The sequence below is a fragment of the Myotis yumanensis genome, unplaced genomic scaffold, assembly GCF_028538775.1.
Source record: "Myotis yumanensis isolate MYYU_CA2020_CCGP unplaced genomic scaffold, mMyoYum1.0.hap1 SCAF_3, whole genome shotgun sequence".
Taxonomy (NCBI): Eukaryota; Metazoa; Chordata; class Mammalia; order Chiroptera; family Vespertilionidae; genus Myotis; species Myotis yumanensis.
Window position 1 is genome coordinate 184,509,826 of NW_027223754.1, and position 25,829 is coordinate 184,535,654.

The following is a 25,829-nucleotide window of genomic DNA, read 5'->3' on the forward strand; positions in this document are numbered from 1 at the left end:
TGGCTTCGTAATCACGAAGTAACCAGGGTATTTAACATCCCTCTTAAAATCCTTCAAAGCACAATCTGTGACATTTCACTTGGTGTAAGTCTCTCACTGCTTCCATGCCCCTTTAAGTTTACAATCTTAACACTTGGAGTGGGGGAAACGAGTTAAGTCGGCTCGCGTGAATTGCGCGTACTCCGAGGGAGCCGTCTTAACTCGGTTCATATAGATTTGCGGTGGAGTGCGGGAAACGTGTAAACTCAAGCCGATTGTAACTGCGTATTACCAAATATTTGTTTGTTTGCCGTTCACAAAGATACCTACCTGCGTATGCGAACCGTTTCATACCCATTGGGGTAATAGGTATCATAAAAATCCCTGATTTTGCGCGGGAAACCTAAATAATTGCCTGCGCCATCTTATATTTTGGCGGGAAATTCACCCCACACCGGAGTGTTAAGCCTAGTTTCTCCACTGTAGTCTAAATTCTCCACTTACTCATGGCCCTCCTATCTCCAATCAAGTTTAGAACACCAGTTTAATGGAAGTCTACACATGCTACTTAATTGCAATCTCTGTGTCTCAGTTTTCCACTTTGACACAGTAATAAAAGTACCCACGTCAAGGGGGTATTATTCGGATTAAGTGCTTGTAAATCACTCATAATGAACCCGGAAGTGAATAACTGCTGGAGAAATATGATTATTACTACTGTTTCATATAGTTTTACAGTGGATCAATACAGAAGCCCTCTACTAGGATGATTCAGGGTGATTGGGGGCCTTTATAACTTGCTTCTGATGCCTGAAATCCCGATTTTAGTGTTTTTTTTATAAGAAAATATAAATTTGATTTCAAGTTCCAGAAAGTACATGTGACTGCCTCATGAGGTGGAGCAGGAAGTACAAAAGCCCTAGAATCAAGCGTCTGACTTAGATGCTGACTCTGGTTCGACTCTGTTCCTTCTTAGTTTCGTCACTGTGGCAAGCCTCTCACTGGGGAATCCTGAAGCACTCTGCATTTTCTCAGAGTCCTCGGTGGGACCGAGGTCCCGTTGCTCACAGCGGTAACGGACTCAGCAGTGAAACCTTCATTGGCTTTCCCCTCTCCCTCTCCACACTCAGTGCTTCCGTTCCTGAACCTCCTCCTAAACTTTCTGAACCCAGTTCCTCATCTCAGGGTCTGCTTTCAGAGAATCCAAACTAAAAATTCCAAGGTATAACAGACTGCTTTAATGATCTTTCTCACTAATCGGGTTTAGATAAAATAAAGTAGAGGTGAGGAGAGAACACTATGTGCTTACAAGCATGTGGGTGTGCTGGATGGGGCTCATGGAGAGGAGGTATAGCTTCAAGAATTAAATAAAACATAAAGGGAATGCTGCTTTACATGTTTACCTTGTGCTAATCCTGGTTTTATCTACCTAAGTAGCCAACCAGGTGAGGAGATGTTCTCTGAAACCCAGGTTTGATCATTGGATGCCTTAATGTTATGCCTCTGATGTTCTATTTTTTTATACCTCAGAAGTTAGATTTGAACCAATGCCCAGAATCACTTGTGAGAGACTCAGAAGACTCCTTTGAGATTCTGCTGGCATAAATGTTAAATCACATTTAAATCTAATCAACATCCACTGAGTGTCCACCATATGCCCAGTATGACGCTATGCATCATTTGTAGCCTTCAGCTGCTAATATGCGTTAACTTTACATAAAGGCACAAATGAACACAGTTTGTATTCTATGCAGTACGACATGTCTTAGAAGAACATACTGAGGCTTTGTAATGATCACTGAATAATGCTGAAGGCAAGGGGAAAGAAACAAAACAGAAAAGTGGTTATAGAGGATAAAACCAGAAAGCGGGATACTAAAACATGATTAATTTCTATTAAAACATTTTTAATAAACCTCCATCAGTGCTGGAGTTAACCTTGAGATGGAGCCAATTCTAAGCCTCCTAATGAGATTTAAGTGCACATCCCCAGAATTCCCTAACACAATATCAATCATGAAATAGCTTCCAACTAAATTTTGATTTGACTCAGGTCATCACAGAAATACTGAAGTTTTCATGAGTTTGGCACTGACAGCTTAGCCCCATTTCCCTTTCTAATCTCATATTCTGGATCCCTGAATTCCAGTTAGTCAGTCAGTTCCAATTCTTCTTTTTTTTTTTTTTTTTAAATATATTTTATTGATTTTTTTTACAGAGAGGAAGGGAGAGAGATAGATAGTTAGAAACATCGATGGGAGAGAAACATCGATCAGCTGCCTCCTGCACATCTCGCACTGGGGATGTGCCCGCAACCCAGGTACATGCCCTTGACCGGAATCGAACCTGGGACCTTTCAGTCCGCAGGCCTACGCTCTATCCACTGAGCCAAACCGGTTTCGGCAGTTCCAATTCTTGCTTCTCCAGACATGTCTCCCACATTCTCATTTCTGTGCTGTGATTTAAGGCATTTTGTCCTGTATGGACCACCTTTCACTTCCCCTTTCTTCCTATCCAAATCCGACCCATCATTAATTGATTACCATCTTGTAGACATTTCAGGTGTACTCATTTTCATGACTACACTAGAGGCCTGGTGTATGACATTTGGATCCCCCTGGGGATTGGGCCTATGCTGGCAGTCAGACATCCCTCTCGCAGTCCAGGGACCCCTCGCTCCTTACCGCCTGCCTGCAGCAGAGGCGGGAGAGGCTCCCGCCACCGCCGTTGTGCTCGTCAGCTGTGAGTCCGGCTTCTGGCTGAGCAGTGCTCCTCCTGTGGGAGGCACACTGACCACCAGGGGGCAGCTCCTGCATTGAGCCATCTGCTACCTGGTGGTCAGTGCATGTCATAGCGACTGGTTGTTCCACCGTTCGGTTGAATTCCATATTAGGGTTTTATTATATGGGATTATAAAAATCTACGTAATCTAAGTCTTCAGGTCTATGGTTAAAAGGTCCGATTTGTGTTCTGGACACAGCACTTCTTAGTTTTGTAACGTTGGGCAAATCATTCAGTTCAATCAATTCATCCAATTTTCAATGCACATCTTGGAGTGCTGGATGCTACAGCTAGATGGTTCTGATTTCAAGATCACAAACGAAAGAATATTAAACTCTTAAAAAATACACCTATAACATCACTGTGTAAGTAATAGACATTAAATGAGATAATTTAAATAACTTTAAAATCAGGGATAAGTATCTACACTAATAAAAGAGAAACATGGTAATTGGCGTACGACCGCTACCCTTCCCATTGGCTAATCAGCGTATCCTTATGCAAATTAACTGTCAGCCAAGATGGCGGCCGGCAGCCATGCACTGAAGCGAGCAGGGAGGCTTGCTTCCTCCAGGAACTGCGGACTCCAACGTTCCCCGCCTCACTTGCCGGACTCTCAACTGCAACTCTAAGCAACTATTACTATGTTGCAAATAAGAAGCTAAACAAAACCGGCTTTCAGTCAGCCCCGGACCACAACATTGTATCCATGTTTTCAGCAGCGAGGCCTCAGAGCTAAAGCTGGCCCAGAATAAAAAAAAAAAAGAAAACAGGGAGCAGTTGGAAGCTTTTAGTCAACTGCCAGCGGGAAAACAGCCCTCAGCCCCTCAGCCAGCCTGGCCAGGCACCCCAGTGGGGACCCCCACCCTGATCCAGGACACCCTTCAGGGCAAACCAGCCGGCCCCCACCCGTGCACCAGGCCTCTATTCTATATGGGAAAAGGGTAATATGCCTCCCGGCACCAGGATCAGCGGAGCAGCGAGGCTCCCGGCACTGGGATCAGCAGAGCAGCGAGGCTCCCGGCACCGGGATCAGCGTGACAGGGGGCAGCGCCCAAACCTCCTGATCAGCCCTGCTCTGTGCCTGATAGGGGGGGAGCTCCCCAATCCCCCGATTGCCCTGCGGCTCTGTGTGTGACAGGGTGCGGCGCACCAACCCCCTGCCCCCACGGGCCCTGCTCTGTGTGTGACAGGGTAGAACCATAACCTCTCCAGCGGCCCTGCCCTGAGTGTGACAGGGTGCAGCGCCCCAACCCCTTGATCCGCCCTGCTCTGTGTGTGACAGGGGGCGGTGTCCCAGCTCCCCTATCGGCCCTACTCTGTGAGTGACAGCGGGGAGCTCCTCAACCCCCTGATGGGCCCTGCTCTGTGAGTGACAGGGGGCAGCGCCCCAAACCCCCTGATGGACCCTGCTCTGTTAGTGACGGGGCAGCGCCCCAACCCCCTGATTGGCCCTGCTCTGTGAGTGACAGGGGGCAGCGCCCCAACCCCCTGATCGGCCCTGCTCTGTGCGTGACAGGGGGTGGCGCCGCAACCTCCCCATTGACCCTGCCTTGAGTGTAACAGGGGGCGGTGCCCCAACCCCCCAATCAGTCTATCCTGAGCATGACTGAGGGTGGCATTGCAACCTCCCAATCCGCCCTGCTCTGTGCATGACGGGGCAGCGCCCCAACTCCCCAATCGGCCCTGCTCTGAGCCTGACCAGGGGCTGCACCGAGGGATTGGGCCTGCCCTCTGCCACCCGGGAGCAGGCCTAAGCCAGCAGGTCGTTATCTCCCAAGGGGTCCCAGACTGTGAGAGGGCACAGGCCGGGCTGGGGGAACCCCCCCGCCCCGAGTGCACAAATTTTTGTGCACCGGGCCTCTAGTCCTATATAATAAAAGGCTAATATGCAAATTGACCGAATGGCAGAACAACTGGTCGCTATAATGTGCACTGACCACCAGGGGGAAGACACTCAATGCAGGAGCTGCCCCCCTGGTGGTCAGTGTGCTCCCACAGGGGAAGTGCCACTGAGCCAGAAGCCAGGCTCACGGCTGGTGAGTGCAGTGGTGGTGATGAGAGCCTCTCCTGCCTCCAAGGCAGCAATAAGGATGTCTGATTGCCATCTTAGGCCCGCTCCCCGTGGGCTCCCGGACTGTGAGAGGCCACAGGCCAGGCTGAGGGACCCCCCACCCCTGCCAAGTGCACGAATTTTGTGCACCGGGCCTCTAGTATTAAATATTAGGTATTTAAGAATCACAAAAATCTAAGTTTTGATTTAACACCACGCTATATTCATTTAAAAATAGCCTTTTTTTTTTTTTTTAAAATCCTCACCTGAGGATATTTTCCCATTGATTTTTAGAGAGAGTGGAAGGGAGGGAGAGAGACAGAGAGAAATATTGATGTGAGAGAGACTCACTGATTGGTTACTTTCCACATGAGCCTGCAACCAAGGTACGTGCCCTTGACCAGAATCCAACCTGGGACCCTTCAATCTCGGGCCAACTGAGCCAAACCGGCTAGGGCAAAAATAGCTCATGTTTGGGATACTATTTTAGTGTTTAGAATTGAAGCCACGTTGAGACTCTGGAATCCTGCCAGCTTGAAAAGACCTTTCTTAGTTAAGCTGTGGACCTTCTTAAAAGGTAGCTGCTCCCTAAAGAGCCCATTGAAGCTACAGACAAGGGTGTGGTAGCAGCTTTCTGTAACAGGTGGCTTTTGCGAGGATTTCTCTTTCAAAGGGCTGCTTGGGCAGGTGCTCTTACTATGTTTAGAGATGAATGCATATAGGATCTAAAGCAGCCTGTGTAGACTCATAAAACACTTAATTTATAAACTGTACGTAAGACTTTTAGATTTAGTAATCCCAAGAGACTCTTTATAAAGCGACAAGACTGTGGGTTAAAAGGTTCGGCTAATTATATTTCTTACTAAAACCTATCATCTAAACTTAGATTACACTACAGCTATGAAGTATAATGTTGACAGGTTCTTAAAAGCATTTCACAGGCGCCTTTTACTGAAATGGTTGGTTGAGTGAACCTAATTACCACCTTCTCAAAATTATCCCTTAAAGTTAAAGTTAAAAAAATATTTATTTCCTTACTATAATAAATCTAAACATATTTAAAAATTTTTCATTTGCATAATATACAAACAGGAGTATTTATCTCTTATGAAAACTATTTCACAATAAACAAGATGCCTATTACTAATTAGAGAAATGAAGACCACCCTTCATTTTTTATATTATCAATAACAAATTAATTTCTACTAATAATAAATAAATTCTAAAGGTAGTCCAACCAAACAGAAGTAGGTAAAGAAAAAAACTGCCTAATATTTCAGGGAGATTTAATAGGAAAACAGAATCTGCTACTTACGGCAGTGGCTCGTGAAAGTTCTCGACATGTGCTAAGCAGCCCGTTTTGTAAATCATCCCTCTGCAACACCACCGTCTGGATGGCTGCTGGGTTATCGGCATTCATTTCTATCTCTTGGCTGGCGGAGAGCAAAGCTTGCTCAAGCGTGTACTATTGTAATAAAAATAATTACATTTAATGTTCTGCACCATGGAATTAATTCTTTTTTACTTCAGTTAGTACAGTGTCCCAATAATAACCATATAAAGTGACATCAATTATAGATAATAAACATAATTGTCCTACTTTCTCCTTGTGGAGTTGCTGAAGTTTCTCTTCCAGAGCATGTACCACTTTATCTTGTTCACAGAGCCGGCTTAACTTGGCCTAGGTTGTAATAGAAGATATCTTTTGTTAGCAATTTCCCCTCTCTGTAACTGGAGGTAGGTTAGTTATCACTCCTGTAACTGGAGGTGATTCTAACAAGAAAACACACTTAAAACAGCTATGGAATACCTAATTGTGTCAATCTTTAATTTTTTTTGTGTCAATCCTCACCCAAGGATATTTTCCATTGATTTTTAGAGAGAGTGGAAGGAAAGGGGAGAAAGAGAGAGAGAAACATCAATGTGAGAGAGACACATCAATTGGTTGCCACCTGCACGTGGTATGACCAGGACCGGAGACCGAGCCTGCAACCAAGGTACATGCCCTTGACCAGAATTAACTGGGGATCCTTCAGTCTATGGGCAGAAGCTCACTCCATCCACTGAGCCAAACCAGCTAGGGCTCAATCTTTATTTCAATGAATAAAATAAACACTTAAATATAGCTTATAAAAGATAGAGTGCTTAAAAAACATGCATATAAAGTGAAAAAACATTATATTATATAATGCATTATATTACATAATATATTATATTATGTAACCTAAATTAGCGGTCGCCAACCTTTCGGACCTCATGGACCACCAGTTGGCGACCGCTGACGTAAATGATTCAACATATTCTTAGTAATCAAGCAGTCTCTTTAAACAAATCACTTCAACATGGTTAAGATTTTTTCCCCTACAAACTTTAAAATACCAACTGGATACTATTTTTGTATTTTTAAAACTAGAGGGCTGGTGCATGAACTCGTGCATGAGTGGGGTCTGGCTGGCCCTATTGAGCAGGGTCAGCCAGGGGGAGGGAACGTGGGAGGTTGGCGGGCTGGCACTGCCCCCCATCAGGGTGGGGGGAGGGCTATAGGAGGTGGAACAGGTTGGGGGGAGGGGCGATAGGGGGTGGAGCAGGCTGGGGGGGGGAGGGGCCAAGGGCGGTTGGTGGGCCGGCCCCACCCCACCCCTTTAAATTCCAGGTGGAGGGGACAATTTGCATATTAGCCTTTTATTATATAGGATTATGCTGTTATGTTCTCAGAAAAGAATATAAACAAAATATTGCTTCTAATTGTTTAACAATGCAAATAAAAATATTGCTAGTAGAGAAAAATCACTTTCAGTAGTTTGTTTTTTTTTTTTAAAAAAACCTGATTTTAGAGAGAGGGAGGGAGAGAGAAAAACATCCATGTGACAGAGAAACATTGAGCAGTGGATTGGAGATCAGAACCTGCAACCTGGGTATGTGCCCTGACCGGGAAATAGATCCCACCACCTTTTGGTAGGATGGGATGATGCTCCTCCAACTGAGCCAAATGGAATAGGGCACTTTCAGTAGTTTTAATGCTTTAAATTCTTGGTATTATCCCATTTTTTTATAAAATTATGAAAATATCAAAGTATATTCTAATAAAACTTCAATAGCATAATAAACTGGTTCTCCACTGGTCTGAAAATAAAAACCCAAACTGTAAATATGTCCCAAACTATTGCATAATGACAAATAAGAAATGTGAGATTCCACTTTCTTTGCCATTTATCGATTAAAGTAACTACCTTCTCTTTGTTAGACAAAACTCATACCTAATGGGATATAGTGGCCTCCCCTTATCCATAGGGCATCAGTTCATATACTCTGTTTTTTCCTGTACATACATACACTTTTATAGCTTCACTTTGATATATCTGAATTGCCAGCATCAGTACTCTTGAGCTTTGGGGCTGTTATTCAATAAAATAAGGGTTACTTGAACACAAGCGTTGCGATACCTTGACATTCGATCTGATAACTGAGATGGGTACCAAGTGATGAATGAGTAGGTGGGGAGTGTATGCAGCAAGGAGGAGATGATGGACAAAGGGATGAATTAATCACCTCATAGGCAAGATGGGTGGGGTGGCATGAGATTTCATCATGATACTCAGAATGGGATGAAATTTAAAATTTATGAATTGTTTATTTCTGGAATATTTCATTTAATATTTTGGACCTGGGTTGACTGCAGGTCACCGAAACTGCACAAAGCAAAACCAGATAAGGGAGAACTACTGTAAACTGAAATGAGAAAGAGGTACAACTCAATGAATAAAACCAGGGGAAATGAGGGAAGAATGAGATATAAATAAGTAAGACTGCATGGCAAGCTATCGATCTGACATATGATTAGAAAAATATGAAATTTAAGTAATAAAAAAGGAAGGAGTGATAGAATTTGTAGAGGTGGATACTTTCTCCAAAACATTTAGACAATTTTACTTTGTCCTCAGTCCTGCATAATTTTTAATGAAATAGTCTTTTACTTTCACATATGTGATTATTAATATATTTGACTGCTAACTATGGGGGGGTGAAGATTGCTGGAGAATAGATTCAATCTAAGTGCAAAAGAAGAAAATGCTAATTCATTTGATGTCATTTTGCAGGGCAGAAAAGGAAGAGGGATTTTTTTGTCATGCTTTATTTACAATGTTTTGGCAGAGAATATGACAGCACTGACAATACACAGCAAAGTAATACTTACATCAATATCTACTTCGTCAGGTCTGTATTTGTATAAGGTGCCTCTGCATTCATCTTGTGACAGCTATAAGGAAAAATGTCATATAGCAACTTTAACACTAATATTTAAAAACAGACTCATTTAGCCTATAGTTAATATTTTGGGTTTATATAACAATAAAAATGGGGTTTTAATGATTCTTATACTTTCAGAAGTTTAATTCAAACAGAGATTACAAAAATAGAAAAATATTTCACAGTGATACAATATGCAAGATACATAAAAAATGGTGTTAACTTCAGCTTATCAAACAAAATAATAAGCTGGTCACACAAAATTATACAGTACCTTACATTTTCCATTTGTAAGACACACATTTTAATGAAAATTGACAAATACAATTGTAGCAACTATATTGAATCAAATAATTTGAATCAGGCATATTTCAACGTCAAAACTGTCCTTCACAGTATACACATAATCACACAACTGTGCATGTGTACACTCAAATGTCAACACATCTTACTACAATTTTACCAACAAAGCTTATAACATATTGTATACAGATACATAATATATAAACACACATACACAATATAGACTTATCTTGTTCTTCTGTCTTAAGAACTAAAAGATAATGGAGGAAAAGTATGGGTTTAATTGAAAAGAGGAAAAAATCATTCAAAACCTTATAAAACTGAAAGCCTATATTATAAACTATGAAAGTCAAATTTCATAAAAAAACTTATATATGTTCACTGACAACATTTGTTTTATTATATTGTAAATAATTATTCAGTGTATTTAAACATGGTTTCTTCAGCTTCTTCCAAATATCTTTTGGTCAAACAAATGCTCATTTCTGGTTGTGCTTACCAAGATTTCAATAGCCACCCCCGTTGGTTATACACAGATCACATCACAGCCTCTGCAGGCAATATTTCACTATCTCTCTTGTTTTAAGAGTTTATATTGACTGCTAGACAGTAACAAACACACAGTGGAAAAATTTAATTGGGGCTCATTGCATGTTTACTAAATGGTACACTTTTTCTCAAAGTGGGGATGGGAGTAAAGTATCCCCAACTACATTCTACATTAGAAAATTAAATTTCATATATACACATACAAATGTATAAGACAGTATAAATTATATGTATATCTGCCCTTTCTTTAAAAAAACTGCTTGACAGTTACAACTTTAGAAGGAGGCATAATTTAAATAGCAGATAATTTTGAATGGATCTGGAAATGTGGGAATCAGGGTAAATGTCAGCATTCCAAACATATAATAATAATCCTGGATTTCATGTTTCATTTCAAGACACGACTTTCACGTACCTCATGCAAATGAACCCGTGACAATTTAAGAGTATGCACAGTGATTGTAAACCACAAAACTTTCATAGAAATGAACATCACATGAAAAATGAATTTAATGACCAAAGTCAATACTTGTGCACTATTTTGAAATAAAGATCGCTGAATATGTTCTGAGGAGTGTCAATTATCATTCTAAATTAAAGCACCTAAATCCAAGAAAAGGATGTATACTCCTATCAATGAAAAATAAGTTTTAAACTGCTTAGATCCATGACAAAAATGTAAATAATATGACAAAATAAATTTTTTCATTTATAAGAATTAAAAGATATAAAGCCTTTAGATACTAAATATTCAAATATACTTTGCTTATTTAATATTTAAAGTTAAATGCAGAGCAGCTTTACTAAACAATGGAATGTGTAATTTGAACATAACTCGTGGACAGTGACACATCCAGATTGAAATATGAATTGTATCCTACATCCATGGGTCAACAGCAGAAAGACTAGTAATTTTAAATGAAAACTTAGTAACCTGTAATAAATATTTTTGATATTGTTATAACATTTTTATCTACGGAATATTATTGTACATTTATTTTCATAACAGTTGGCATAGTATAAAAAAGAAAAACGTACTATGTAGCTATAATTTTAGAATGACATATCCTTATGGATATCTGAATGTTATTTACACAAATTAAATTTTTGTTGTACCTAAAAAGTATCACAGAAAAATTTATTTAAACCTTTTATGAAATTATTCAATAAAAATATTCATTATTAGATATCATTGTTAGATATTCATTATTAAGAAAATTCTTAAAATAATCAACCTTCCACTATCCAGTGCTTATAACCTGTCAGGAGAAGAGTAAAGAAAACAAGATTATCCTTTAAATAATTAATTTTTAAGCATGACCTATTTGTCATTACTGATAACTACTGAAGCTGTGCTTAAGAAAAGATAGATATAATTTATTAAAAAAACAATTTCCACCTAGAATTAAAGAAATTTGTTATTTAGTCCTCAATATGAAAACCCTACTACTAAAAAAAAAAAAAGTAATTTCATTAATCTTCAGATTAAATAAAATTCTGCATAAAATAATGTTTTGTGGCAATACTTTTTACCATTTTTCTTTTTTTTTTTTTTTTTAAATATATTTTATTGACTTTTTACAGAGAGGAAGGGAGAGAGATAGAGAGTTAGAAACATCGATGAGAGAGAAACATCGATCAGCTGCCTCCTGCACATCCCCCACTGGGGATGTGCCCACAACCCAGGTACATGCCCTTGACCGGAATCGAACCTGGGACCCTTCAGTCCGCAGGCCGACGCTCTATCCACTGAGCCAAACCGGCTTCGGCCTTTTTACCATTTTTCAAAGTCATCTTTAGAAAAAAAGAGAAAAGTCCCCCAAACATTCTGGGTTTGCAGTACTTCAGCAACATTAGAAAAGCAAATAAAAGTGGCCATGTAGTAATTAGATGAGCTTGAGCACTGCTCCAGCTTCAATTAGAGAAGTGTGTTATGCAAACTTGACTGACTGTGTAGGATATGTGCTGCATTTTATTTAGAAAGCCAGAACTTTTTCAGAAGGTATCTAATAATCTTTAAAAAAAAATGGCTTGGCATTAAGCAAAACAAAATTAGTTTTGTCTATTAAAATTCAACTTTCTACAGCAGTGATTCCCAAAGTGGGCGCTACCGCCCCCCGGTGGGCGCTGCAGCGATCCAGGGGGGCTGTAGCGATCCAGGGGGGCGGTGATGGCCACAGGTGCATTTGGGGGTGATGAGTAACTGCTATTAAAATTTTAAAAAAATTAATTTCCAGGGGCTGAGTAATATTTTTTCTGGAAAGGGGGCGGTAGGCCAAATAAGTTTGGGAACCACTGTTCTACAGTATCCCTTGTTAAGTATGTAACATATATATATATACATGTACCCAAAAACCCCAAAAATGATTTTGGGGGAAATATTTAATAATATTAGACATTACACCTTATACAGACTCAAAAATGCTCACAGGGCTGTAAGTATTTGCTATTGGTCCATATCTTTTAAAACAATTATTTATCAGGTGATTAATTTCACTGATTTATTATAAAAATCCTGATACAACAATGTAATTATTAAAGACGGTAGAATAAATACAGAGGAATTTTTAAAACTTGATGCTTATTTCTTTAACATTTGTTTTGATTCAGTTTTTGGTTCTACTTATTTGACTAATTTTAAGATAATTACTGTCTAGGTAATTTCTTCTTCTAAGAGAATGCCAACATAAAGATCCTCCTGAAAGAAAACTCGAACAGGGTGATTTAGAGTAACAGGTCATAAGACATTATATTGTCACTATATTTTCAGCTAAACTCAGGAGCCATTAATACAGTATTGTAATGCAATGTCAAAAAAGCATTACAGTGTTCAATGTAAAATCTGATAAAGGTTTCCTCTGGATAATAACATAACAAAGGAAATCTGGAGGAAAAAAAAATATCTAATTTTAATTTATGCAAATTTATAATACATAGCTTGAGAAATGTGGCTGACTATAACTGTCATCCTGTAGCAATGGCCTTCAAAAATTAAGTACTTTCCCGGTGGCAGATTTTAAAAAAAAGCGATCACCTGAGGGCTCTCTGGACAGTGCTGAGGGTCAACAGCGATTGCGCAGCAACTGGCTGCCCTTCGCATGCCCAGTCATGGCTGTTGATATCAGACAGTCAGATCTTCCTGTTCTGATCAATTTTAGTTCTCTTTTTCTTTCCATTTATTAATATGAGGAAATATATTTATATAAATCTACTGTTCTTTCAGTATTCAAGGTCAGTGATGTGATAAGACCAATCTCAGATATCTCCACATTTAAAAAAAAAACTCCAATTAGAAGTTTTAGTGTGACTGAGGAATTTCAATCAGCAATGATGTCTGCATCATCAATGCTGATTAGCAGTCAATATAAAAAAGAAAAAAAACCAAACCAAACCAAACCAAACAGGAACATCCAGGCTAGCATTCTTATTAACCTAATAAAACCAAATGGCTTTGACCTCAGATCAATGTAGCGTTATATAAAACAATAAACCAATAGCATTGACACTGAGAAAGGTATCGATTCCAGAACAAGTGCTGAGGTTCTCAGGGTGATATTTTGGAATGCAGTGTGTAGGTTCTATAATCTGGTGACTTTCAGAATGGAAAGGTTCCATTTTCTTTTGAAAAGTAAAGCTGTTCAACTTTAAATATTAAATATTTTATCTCTTTATTGCAAATGAAAAACTATGCTCAATCATGAAATATACTTTAAATGTTTTGAAAACTGCTCAGAAATGAGTCACCCTCCCCACAACTGCTGCAATTTCACAGTTTCAAGGCCACAACGCAGAGACCCCGAGGTGACTAAAGCAAACCAGAGGCCTTTAAAGCCAGTGTGACCTCCAGGCACTTAAAAAACAGCAGCAGATGTTTTACATATTTTAGTCAAAACATATATTCATTTTTCATGTTAGTTAATTTTCTTCTTCTCTACGATTTAAGTAACTAACAGGTCATAGGCCACAGTAATTTGAGAGTTTTGAGGTGGAAGAAGCTGATGTTGCAAAACACACAGCTAAGAACATTTAGACCATGAAATAAAAAAATAAAAAAGTGGGTAAGAATGTATAAAATGACTTCTTTTGCAGATCTGCAGATTACCAAGGTCCTAAATGAAAGCCAGCCAACTACATGGTATATATTCCGAGTTAGGGAAAAAGAATGAGGAAAGATAAGACTATCTTGATAACTGCATAAGGATAAGAATACAGGGAGAAGATACTCCCAGTATGTTGAGAAATGGCCAACTGTAGGTTTTCCCAGACCACAGTAGAGAAGCTAGATGTAAAGAACTTCCATACAAATATCACCTATTCCTAAAACATTGGGGGGTGGGGGTGGGGGACTGCCCCTAAAAGGAAAAAAAATTTTTTTAAGTTTTTCCTAAAAATCAGTTAAAATGTTTTCACAGTTAATCAGTATTAATGGCAATATTAGTAAAAGTTTTTGCAAATGTACTGCAGACCTCCAAGTACATATCAATCAAATACTCTGCACAAAAACTTCAGGAAAATGGCACACTCAATATTCAACAGCAAAATGTTCAGCGAAGCCATGCTAAGAATACTGCAGCATCTTGAAAAGCATGGATGAATTGCATTTTCCCAAGTAGACAGAAACAAAAAATGGAATAAGAAAAACACTAATGTTATGAGTAACTCTGAGGATAAACCAAAACTGTCACTGAGGGATTTTGCAGATGATAAAGCAGTATCATTCACTGTCCAAGACCTTACTTGCTGGTACAGTTGGGGTCTTAGCGCCGAGTTCTCAATCATTGTGTGAACCATGGTGATAATAGGTTCATTTTCTTTCATCTATTTCAAATCAGGAGGAGCATACAGCAAACATCAGTTTACAGCATAGCTAGATTTGAAAGACGACACTGTAAATATAGCCTCTACTTTAATATCTTCCTAATAGTGCAGTTGTTTACATTTTACCCCACAGTTGTACAGATCTCGCTTATATAAACCATTCTGAACAAATATTAAATGCTATAAAATACATTCAAGGTCATACAAAAAAAGCTTACTAAAGACAATACTGCTGCAACTAGGTTTTACTTCATAAATATAATCAATATAGTCAATTCATAAATAATCCTACGTATAGAAAAGATGATAAAGCATCATGATTCCAAGGATAAACTAGAGGGTGACAACCCATGAACTTAAACGGAGAAAAACAGCCTCATTTGATTGATTAATCAGTAAAAGAGCTTAAAATGATATTCAGTTCTTTATAAGATTAATCAGAAAATATAGTTCTCTACAAATATTAAAATTTTAATATCATAAGATATCCTGTCACTTAGATAAGCACACATTTTATTAGAGTTAATCTTGGCAGACATTTATATGTACTCCATTTTGAATTTTCTCACAGTGTAACACCATATGTAGGATTATTTCAAGGATATGCAAACTAAAATGTACTTAGCAAAGATTCAATGTACCCCCGTAGCTCTGAAAAAGCTGAACCCATGCCTCACATTTCCAGCGATGTTGCACTTAATTACTGCCTCTAGAAAAATATTTGTTTTAGCAGGCTCTGGACTCAAGAGTGAAAGCATTCAAGAGACAATCATGCTCTAGCTGGTTTGGCTCATGGATAGAGGGTTGGCCTGTGGACTGAAGGGTTCAGGGTTTGATTCTAGCCAGGGGCACATGCCCAAGTTTCGAGTTCAATCCCCAGTGGGGAGCGTGCAGGAGGCAGTCAATCAATGATTCTCTCTCATCATTGATGTTTCTCTCTCTCTCTCCCTTCCTCTCTGAAATCAATAAAAATATATTAAAAAAAGAGACAATCATCATAATGTATATAGAGTTAAAGGCCAACAGAGTTTACACCATTTGTAAGCTGACAAGTCTGTTTATAATTGCAATTTGTGACATTTAGTTTAAACAATTTTAATCCTCCATATTATAGAAAATAAGCATTTCTATCATGGTTAACCAATGCTATTTTTACTGATTTAGCTAAATCTACAACAAAAGTTTACTAATCTTAAGAATAACAAACACATAAAAGAAGTAAAAAAAAATAAATCTTAAAAACTGTGTATCAAGACAAGTTCATTTTCAGCCTAGTTACCAATGTTTCATGTCAATAAAATGTTTTGTTTGTCAAGTTAGAAACTTCCTGTGACTGGTTTAAGCTACTTTTTAAAAAGTTTTATTCAAGCTAAATAATTTATTTTTAAATGTTAGTCCCACTAGAACTTCTATATATCGGTGGAACTCAAACCTACACATCAGTTAACCTCAAACTTCTTTTTCCCACCCCCAATATTATCCAACAGGGACTAAGGCATTTGTAGGTGACATCTCATGCACACAGGAAACAATGCAGTACAGGTTATATTTAGTGTCAGGAAGTAACTTATAAATAGAAAACTATAGATAAAATAGTACAAATAGCTTAAGTCCCTATTCATTTTTGGTATTATGTAATTTGAATTTTCAAAGCAATCTCATCTATACTTGTTATTTTTCAACAGCATGCCACGGAAATAAGACAAAAGAGTACGTGACTCACAGATTACTGGGGGAGGGGGGACGCAAAGGGAGCGTGAAGGTCATGGGTATGAAAGTTGAAGTAATGAAGATCAGATACAAACGTAAAGGATACTCAAGGTCAAACTGAAATTTTTCACTGAGTCTTGGATATCTGGTACTACAAATGGGCCACTATGTCCCATAGCCAGTTCTGTCCACAGGGCTCGCTCCTCTAAGTGGAGCTCCAATATGGCACAGTCAATGACTAGTGTTCATACTCCAGGACTGAGGAATTTACTTAAAAAGGTATTTAAAAAGGACAAGGGACAATATGGTTTCTGCAGATGGGTAATGAGGCTTGATTTATTTAGTGGAAAACTTTTTTTGTTTTAATCCTCACTTGAGGATATTTTTCCATTGATTTTTTAAAAAAATTTATTTTTAAAATATGTATTTTTATTAAATTCAGAGAGGAAGGAAGAGGGAGAGATAGAAACATCAATGAAAGAGAATCATTGATCGGCTGCCTTCTGCACGCCCTCCACTGGGGATCGAGCCCACAACCTGAACATGTGACCTTTACCAGAATCGAACCTGGGACTCTTCAGTCTGCAGGCTGATGCTCTACCCACTGAGCGAAACTGGCTAGGGCTCAATTGATTTGTAGAGAGTGGAAGGGAGGGGGAGAGACACACACACACAGAAACATCGATGTGAGAGAGACACATTGATTGGTTGCCTCCTGCACATGCCCCGACCAGAGCTGGAATCAAGCTTGCAACTAAGATTCGTGCCCATGGAGAGTGGTTCCGGAGGGCGTGAGGCGTTGCGAGGCCGGCGCGGCGGTGCACCGTGCGGCGTTCTGTCCTAGGGCCGCGTGGCCACAAGGCTGGACGGCGTCTGTAGCTGCTAGTGCAGTGGCGCCCGGCAAAGCCTATTAAAAGTTGAGAAGTCGGGATAAAATACCTTGAAGCCTGGGCGAGAGACCAAGATGGCGGCGTAGGTAAACACCGGAGACCGCTGCCGCAAACAACCATTTCAAAAATACAACTAAAAGACGGAACGGACATCACCCAGAACCACAGGAAGGCTGGCTGAAGAGAGACTCTACAACTAGAAGGAAAGAGAACAGCAAATCGAGGCTCAGAGGCGGCGCAGTGTGGAAAATACAAAGGTACCGAGGTGCGCGCGCGCAAAGCGGGCTGGTGGCTGAGGGCGCGGTTGTCGTTTTCTGTCGGGAGTGAGTCTCAGACTCTGGGCTCCAGATCCGGGCGAGTCTCTAGGGACCCAGACTCAAACGGGAGAAGTGGGATTATCCGGCATCAGTTGGAACCTGAGGGCAGCTTTCTCTCCGAGGTTTGCAGCAGCTGCTGGGGTTCTGAGAAGCAGAGCCTCTGGGAACGGGACTGAGAGCGGCCATAACTGCTCCCTCCGCCCGCCCTGTTGATCCCGCCCCGCCCAAACCCTGCGCACAGCCATTTGCCGATCGCCTCAGGCAAAGGCTGGATTAGCGCCTCCTCAGAAGGCAGACGTTTTCCATACAGCTGATTCCTACAGCCAGTCGGCCTGGTGGTCAAATCACTCTAGTGTTAACTACAACAATTAAGGCTTGGCTAGAACAAGACTGTGCACAGAGACCACAAGGGGGTGCACCAAGAAAGCATAAAAGATGCGGAGACAAAAAAACATGACAGAAATGGAGGATATGGAGCTAAGAATCGCAATTTTGAGGGCTTGCCATAAATTTGTGCAGAGCCTCACGAAAACTAATGAGACCCTCGATGCTACGATAAAGAAATTAGAAAGTAAGCATACACGGGCTGAAATAAAGAATATTATACCCAATAGCAGACCAGAGGAGCACAAGAGTCAAACCAAAGATTCGACAAAAAACACCCAATTGGAAAAGCAAAATGAAAAAAGAATCCGAAAGTGTGAAGATAGTGTAAGGAGCCTCTGGGACAGCTTTAAGCGGACTAATATCAGAATTATTGGAGTGCCAGAAGATGAGAGACAGCAAGATATTGAAAACCTATTTCAAGAAATAATGGCAGAAAACTTCCCCCATCTGGAGAAAGAAATGGACTTACAGGTCCAAGAAGCGCAGAGAACCCCAAACAAAAGGAATCCAAAGAGGACCACACCAAGACACATCATCATTAAAATGCCAAGAGCAAAAGACAAAGAGAAAATCTTAAAAGCAGCAAGAGAAAGAGGCTCAATTACCTACAAGGGAATACCCATACGACTGTCAGCTGATTTGTCAACAGAAACTTTGCAGGCCAGAAGGGAATGGCAAGAAATATTCAAAGTGCTGAATACCAAGAACCTACAACCAAGATTACTTTATCCAGCAAAGCTATCATTCAGAATTGAAGGTCAGATAAAGAGCTTCACAGATAAGGAAAAACTAAAGGAGTTCATCACCGCCAAACCAGTATTATATGAAATGCTGAAAGGTATCCTTTAAGAAGAGGAAGAAGAAGAAAAAGGTAAAGATACAAATTATGAACAACAAACATGCATCTATCAACAAATGAATCTAAGAATCAAGTGAATAAATAACCTGATGTACAGAATGAACTGGTGATTATAATAGAATCAGGGACATAGAAAGGGAATAGACTGACTATTCTTGGGGGGAAAAGGGGTGTGGGAGATGCGGGAAGTGACTGGACAAAAATCATGCACCTATGGATGAACACAGTGGGTGGGGAGTGAGGGTGGAGGGTGGGGTGGGAGCTGGAAGGAGGGGAGTTATGGGGGGAAAAAAGAGGAACAAATGTAATAATCTGAACAATAAAGATTTAAAAAAAAAAAAAAAAAAAAAAAGATTCGTGCCTATGACCGGAATTGAACCTGGGACCCTTCAGGCTGTGGGCCAATGTTCTATCCACTGAGCCAACCAGCTAGGTATACACATGCATATTTACTTTGAGAGGGTAAATATGCATGCATATACAGGGAAGCCATGTGTGAGGTTTGGAAATGCCTGTTTAATTGACATGTCAAAGATAATTAAATATTAAATTACTAAGAAGGAATCACTGCAAAAGCAACTGGCTTAGGAACAGAAAAACTAAAAGCAAAAATAATGTTTAAAATATACCAACTGCAGAGTGTCTCAGAGTTGCTTCTAGAATAGACTTTTTAATTGTGAAAAATTTCAAACATATACATCAAATCCCAGAATATTTAAATTAGAAGGCCTCTCCTGGAAGCTGACAATTTAGTACAACAAAGGACTGAAAATGTTTGCAGCAATTATTTTGAACTGTGGGAATCTGGATTATTATTTTTTTTCTATAGTTTTCTACATTTCCCAAATTTTCTCTGCTGAGTAGATTCTGCTTTTCTAGTAATAACAATAATGATTTAAAAATGTACTGAAGAGTAAAGAATAAAAATACATAAACACGAAATACACTATGAAATTATTATCCTCTAGCAAATACCCCTTGGTGACCTGAAGAGGTAAGGAAATGTGTTCATATCATGTTCAATCCTGGAGTCCTCCAGTGTAGTGAGGCTCTGATCTACAGAACAGTTCTCACAGCCTTTATTTTAACTTATGAATCTATATCCACATCCAAAATGTATTGGAGGAAATGTTAACTAATTAAACCCAACGCATTTGCAAATACATATGACTATCTTATAATACCTTTTTGTCTTGTTATTACTGGCTACTTCAGAAACTGAAGTTCAAGTTTATATAGACCAGTGGTTTGTAACCTACACCAGGATCACTTGAGGACCTTAAAAAGAATACAGTTGTCCTGATTCCCGGATAATTCTAACGTAAATCTTGAGAATCTTTGATGTAGACAATATCATTAAAATATCAAGGTGGCGGGCTGGTCTAAAGATTCCTTTGGGAGAGGTAACTAGGATGTTTTCAAGGGTTAAAGTAAGCCAAATGTAATTTTATAATAGTGAGTGTTCCTCAGCTCATACACTCTTTGGAATTGCATTTTACCCAAGGTGAAGAGATGGGATAGGACAATATGCAGAAAGGCAGAAGCAGTGGGACCATCTCAGACTCCCCTTGGGCACCACACCCACCTAGCTCGTGACTCTCAGGAGGACAGGTAGTGGGCGGTAACAATGGTCTGCGCAGGTCCTTTATGTCACCACCTCTCTCCTTGTACATGACATGCAACAGCTGAAGCCAACTCAACACCATAATCAGAATCCCATACAAGGCAAGTTTGGTCCCTATTAGACAATTTCAATGATCTGACTAAACCTTCACTCTTTGCAGATTTACTGGATTGGAAATAGCAGATCTGCTTTGTCTCCAAATATATACTAGAAATAGGCTAGTGGTTCCTTTTGCTCAATTATCTCTGAAATACTCCATGTTTTAATACTTAGAGACTGTCTTGTTTCTGTAACTTACACTGAAACAGCACATTGTATCTGGCTTTTGCTACATAAACTTCCTAATAGTTTTTGAGTTACAGTACTGAAGTCTAACCTAAAAAATAAAATACAGAATGTTCCATGAGCTCTTTGGGATTTCGTCTTTAAGTTCTTGGAAAAAGGAATGGCTAACAAATCTCTTCTGGTTTGAATACAAGAATCCTAGACAGCATTATGATAATGGTGCTAACGGCCGACATGCTTTAAGGAAGGAGAGCAAGAGAAAGACTAATTAGTACGCGGAGGATGTTTAATAATTTACTTGGGATTGAATTAAATGCTTTGCTTCCTGCTTTAATGCCTTCTTTGAAGTAACAGGTAATACAGGTTCAGGTTTCAGTTAATTGCTAAATTATAAAAGGCCCATTATTTTATAATAATAAAAATGTATGATTCAGACATTCCATTATTTTCATAATTAACTTCAGCAATTAAACAAGAACGTTTAAGCGGAAACATCTTAAAATTACACCCAGTTAGGCCAATGCATTTCTGCTTACAATAAGAACACCTATTTTTACTTGAAATTGTTTAATATTCAAGTGTTTAGAAAAACTACCTAGAAAATCTGACACTTGTGTCTAGCTTCTTTCTTGGCTTTGAGATAACCTGAGTAATACTGGTATGAATATAAAGCATCCTTTGTTACTATAAGAATTACCTTGATTCAAAAACTCATCACCAAAAAACCTTTTCAGCGTGATTATATGTAACTAGGTCACACTCGCTAGGATCTTATGCAGAACTTCCCAACTGACACTGTGGGCTGGGAAAGGGTTACAGGGTGTGGAGATAGGGACCATCTGAGTCCTCAGTGGGCCTGACATGCTCCCGACAGGACCTCCTCCAGTGTCTCTCAAGGCTGTACAAGTATTGTCACTCCCTCCATGTGTCATCCATTGAAAAGGCTAGAAAGCACCAAGATGGTGTTTGAGAAAAACTAGACTTCTTCTTTCTTTGGTGTTCCTGGTGATTATTATGCTCAGTAGTTCTCAACCTGACTGGAAAAAACAAAAAACAACCTATGGAAACTTAAAAATATATGCAGGGCTGGGTGGAGCTCTGGCAATCCTGACTGGGGGACAGAGAGCCTGGAGTATTGGACACTTCTGACAGGTAACCAGGCTTGAGATTCAAGGTCCCATCCTGGCACTAAGGCAAGTAATTGAGGACTAATTTAGCCATCACCTTTACAGACCAGACCTTGAAATGCTGGTCAGGATTCTCGCACAACTATCCAAAGATGAAAAATTTCAAACAAATGATCTGAACACAAATATTGCTTCTAGCGTAAAATATTCTCGTCACTGTATAAGATACAGCATTAAGAGACTTAAGCCCTTTAAGAAATAAACTGAATCTCTTTTTTTAAAAAAAATATATTTTATTGATTTTTTACAGAGAGGAAGAGAGAGGGATAAAGAGTTAGAAACATCGATGAGAGAGAAACATTGATCAGCTGCCTCCTGCACACCCCCCACTGGGGATGTGCCCACAACCAAGGTACATGTCCTTGACTGGAATCGAACCTGTGACCTTTCAGTCTGCGGGCCGACGCTCTATCCACTGAGCCAAACCGCTTAGGCCACCTGAATCTTCTTAATAATATTAATGGACTCAGCAGAATCAAAGGGGTCCTGGGATGTTAGTCAGGAATCCAGTTTCCAATCGCCAGTTCTATTATTCTAGCAACTTCTACTAAATATTGGTTTCAAAGTCTCTTATTGCTATAGAAATTAGACCAGCTACAAATGCAAAAGGAACAGGATATTGTAACCCATGAGATAAATGTGCCTGAATAATTTTTAGGGGGAAGGGTAGGAAGGAGAATAGCAGTGAGCAGAGCCAACATGTTCATTCATATCTTATAAGTATCGCGCGCTAACCGATTGCGCCACTGGAGCTCCATCATTCATATCTTATCCTTGGAAAAGATTAATTCTCCAATTTTCCTTTAAGAATAAGAAGTGGTTAAGAAATAGCTTAATTACTAGTTTAAAAGTTCATATAATAAATCACCTGGAATAGCATTGTCCAACAGACTTTCCTGTGCTGACAGAAATGTCTATATTGGTGTGGTCCAGTATTACAGCCATCAGTACATGTGGCTCTTTTGCCTTCGAAATGTGTCTAGTGCAACTGAGGAAATGACCTTTACAATTCCAGAAACATAACTAATTTGAATGTAAATTTAAATAGCCACATATGGCTAGTGGTTAACATATTAGACAGCAGGCCTAGAAATTCCAGACCAGTAAAATAAGTATAATTCCCCCCACCCCCACCACCCCCGATCTGGATCTCATTCCCGGAGAGGAAAACCGCTCAAGCTCTATCTTGTAACTGAGTTTCCTTGAGTCTGAATCTGTGCTGACAGCTTCTTCTTCTTTTTTTTGAACAAGCTTTTGTCCTTCCTTGATAACCAATGAGAAGGCCAATTTCTGTGCTGTGATTTTCCATTTAAATGGAAAATGGACTTTTCCTGCGTTCTTAATGACATCTTAGGAAAAGAATTTTTAAGTTGGGAATCTGTTTTAAGAATAGCAAAAAACCATGATAGCCTAGTCACTGAAGAATCCATTTCTTAAGAATGTCCTCCTGTGTAGATAATCAACTCTTCAGATGTGAGGCAAAACTAAAAAGCTAAAGAATTTGACATGCCTCGGGCGAGGCTTTGAGGAATGCAAGGGCCTTTGGACAATGACAATGGAAATGCCTTCCACTCTCACTGGGGCACATCTGAGAGTCCCAGAACCTGAGACTGAAGGCTGACTGACTACCTATTGAAACCACTCACTGTTTAACAGGAAGCAGGGAAATGTGAAGTGACTTCAATAGAAAAATGTTAATAAGTCTCTTTATAACTGGTGGGGCAAAGTATGGAGGTCTGTTTGAAAATTTTAAAGCTATCAGAATAAACTGACCATGCTATATGTTTTCTAAAAATAAAACCTGGGAAGAATGTTACAATTGCTATATATTCAGAAGAAATCAGAAAGGAACAACAAATTGGGAAACTAACATAGGAGTCAAAACATATCTGACATTCCCTTAAAAGAAAAAAAAAAGCTTTTCTAAACTGGCTTCAGAATATGGATAAAGCCCACTTCCTGAGAAACATGAAACTATCCTGAACCCAGCACAACATAATCTTAAAGGCTACCATTTTGAGATATATACCTGTGTTATATTTTGAAAAAAACTCTGAAGGTCTAAGCTAATGTCTTTATAAATCATTAACATATAATTTATCTACAGTGAGTTTCATATATATATGTTTATGTTTTTTCATTGATTTCAGAGAAAAAGAGAGAGGGAGAGAGAAATAGAAACATCGATGATAAGAGAGAATCATTCATCGGCTGCCTCCTGCATGCCCCCCTAATGGGGATCGAGCCCGCAACCCGGGCATGTGCCCCTACCGGAAATTGAACCATGACCTCTTGGTGCATAGGTTGATGCTCAACCACTGAGCCACACTGGCCGGGCCTTTGCAAGTGTTTTAACAATACCATTTTAAAGGGACAGAAGATACCAAAGTGGAAATCTTATATCTCTGTTAGTAAAATAAGATATCTGTTCTGGCCATGGTTATCTACTCTAAAATATATCTGAGCTTTAAATCAAAACTGAAATATCTTCTAGATTTAAGGATCTGGGTTTTATTAATACAATTGTATTCTTACTGAGTTATAATTGGTACTGAGTAGCAGGATTCCTGACATTAATTCAAAGACTTATCAGCTTATATATGTAATTAAAGACATAATCATACCCTTAGGTTAACCCTAGGAATGTTTTTGGCATTTAGGCTCAACTTTATTTCCTTCCTGGGCTTTAAAAACCATTTATGAATTCTTACTTTGTAAGTACTAACATGGTGCCTACACTGAGCTCCATAAATCTCTGCTTAATAACTTTCTCGAGAAAAAAAATACAAAATTGAACTGTTACGCATTTTAGGAGGAGTGGGGAAATTCTGTTTTAACCAGGAACTGAGAGTCTTCAGGTAACTAAGATCAGCAGCCTGAAACAGAACTACTCTAAGTTTAAGAACAACTCCATTAATTAAAAAAAGTCAAAATTGTTGAAAAAAATAAAATAAAATTCATGCCCTAGTCAGTCTGGCTCAGTGGATAGTGTGTCGGCCTGCCGACCAAAGGGTCCCAGGTTCGATTTGGGTCAAGGGCACGTACCTCGGTTGCAGGCTGGTCAGGGTGCATGTATGAGGCAACCAATCGATGTGTTTCTCTCACATCAATGTTTCTCTCCTTCCCTCTCTCTTCCACTCTCTTTAAAAATCAGTGGGAAAATATCCGTAGGTGAGCATCAAAAAAGTAAATAAATAAGTACTTAAAAAAAATTTACTAATACAAAGTATTCATCCTAGCTCTGTGGTTTTAGGCAAGTTATTAAAACAGACTGAATGGGAATAAGGTCATTAAAACAGAACGGGTTAAAGGCCACATGAGGCTATGGATGAGAAGCCAAGTGGGATACTGTACACACAAGTGCTTTGAAAATTATAAAATGATAGTCAAGCTATTAGAATGCACAGATACTGGACAGGTGCACAGTGTAGAGTAAGGGTGTGCTTTTGGAATACTCGAGAAACAGGGAGTCACAGGCTGGAGGAAAGGGATTATAGGGGAAGAAGTGTTTCACAGGTTGGGGGGTGGTAGTGGTGGAGTGAAGGTTTGAATGACAAACCAAAAAGAAACCTTATTTTGCAGGGAACAGAAAGCTTGCGAAATTTCCTGAGTTAGACGAAAGACATGTGGCAGGTGGTTTCTGCACTGCCAATATTTGGTGACTAATTGCTGGGGATGTACTGAGGGCAGAACTGCGAAGTGGAGATCTCCATAAGCAACCAGAAATATGTAAATGAAACTGCCGAGAGCGAGAGTTTGTTTGAGACACCTTTTGTGCATGGGGACCCACTGGATGCTCATGCATGCGTCTCGTCAATGTGCTGGCAAGTTCGTCTTTA

At 39.5% G+C, this 25,829-nt stretch overlaps 1 protein-coding gene across 16 annotated transcripts in view; it reads right to left on the bottom strand.

Moving 5' to 3' along the window:
- PLEKHA5 (pleckstrin homology domain containing A5) overlaps positions 1–25,829 on the bottom strand; it is a 218,561-nt gene that overhangs the window by 26,277 nt on the left and 166,455 nt on the right. For 7 of the 16 annotated variants that reach the window (XM_070410610.1, XM_070410611.1, XM_070410614.1 and 4 more), the window contains 5 exons: positions 14,651–14,731; positions 9,579–9,614; positions 9,009–9,071; positions 6,414–6,494; positions 6,129–6,278 (listed from right to left, as the gene is read on the bottom strand). In XM_070410610.1, coding sequence (XP_070266711.1) covers positions 6,129–6,278; positions 6,414–6,494; positions 9,009–9,071; positions 9,579–9,614; positions 14,651–14,731 — 411 coding nt within the window. Of the gene's footprint in view, positions 1–6,128; positions 6,279–6,413; positions 6,495–9,008; positions 9,072–9,578; positions 9,615–14,650; positions 14,781–25,829 lie in introns of those variants that run through there. The other 9 variants (XM_070410612.1, XM_070410613.1, XM_070410618.1 and 6 more) reach the window with 3 other exon arrangements.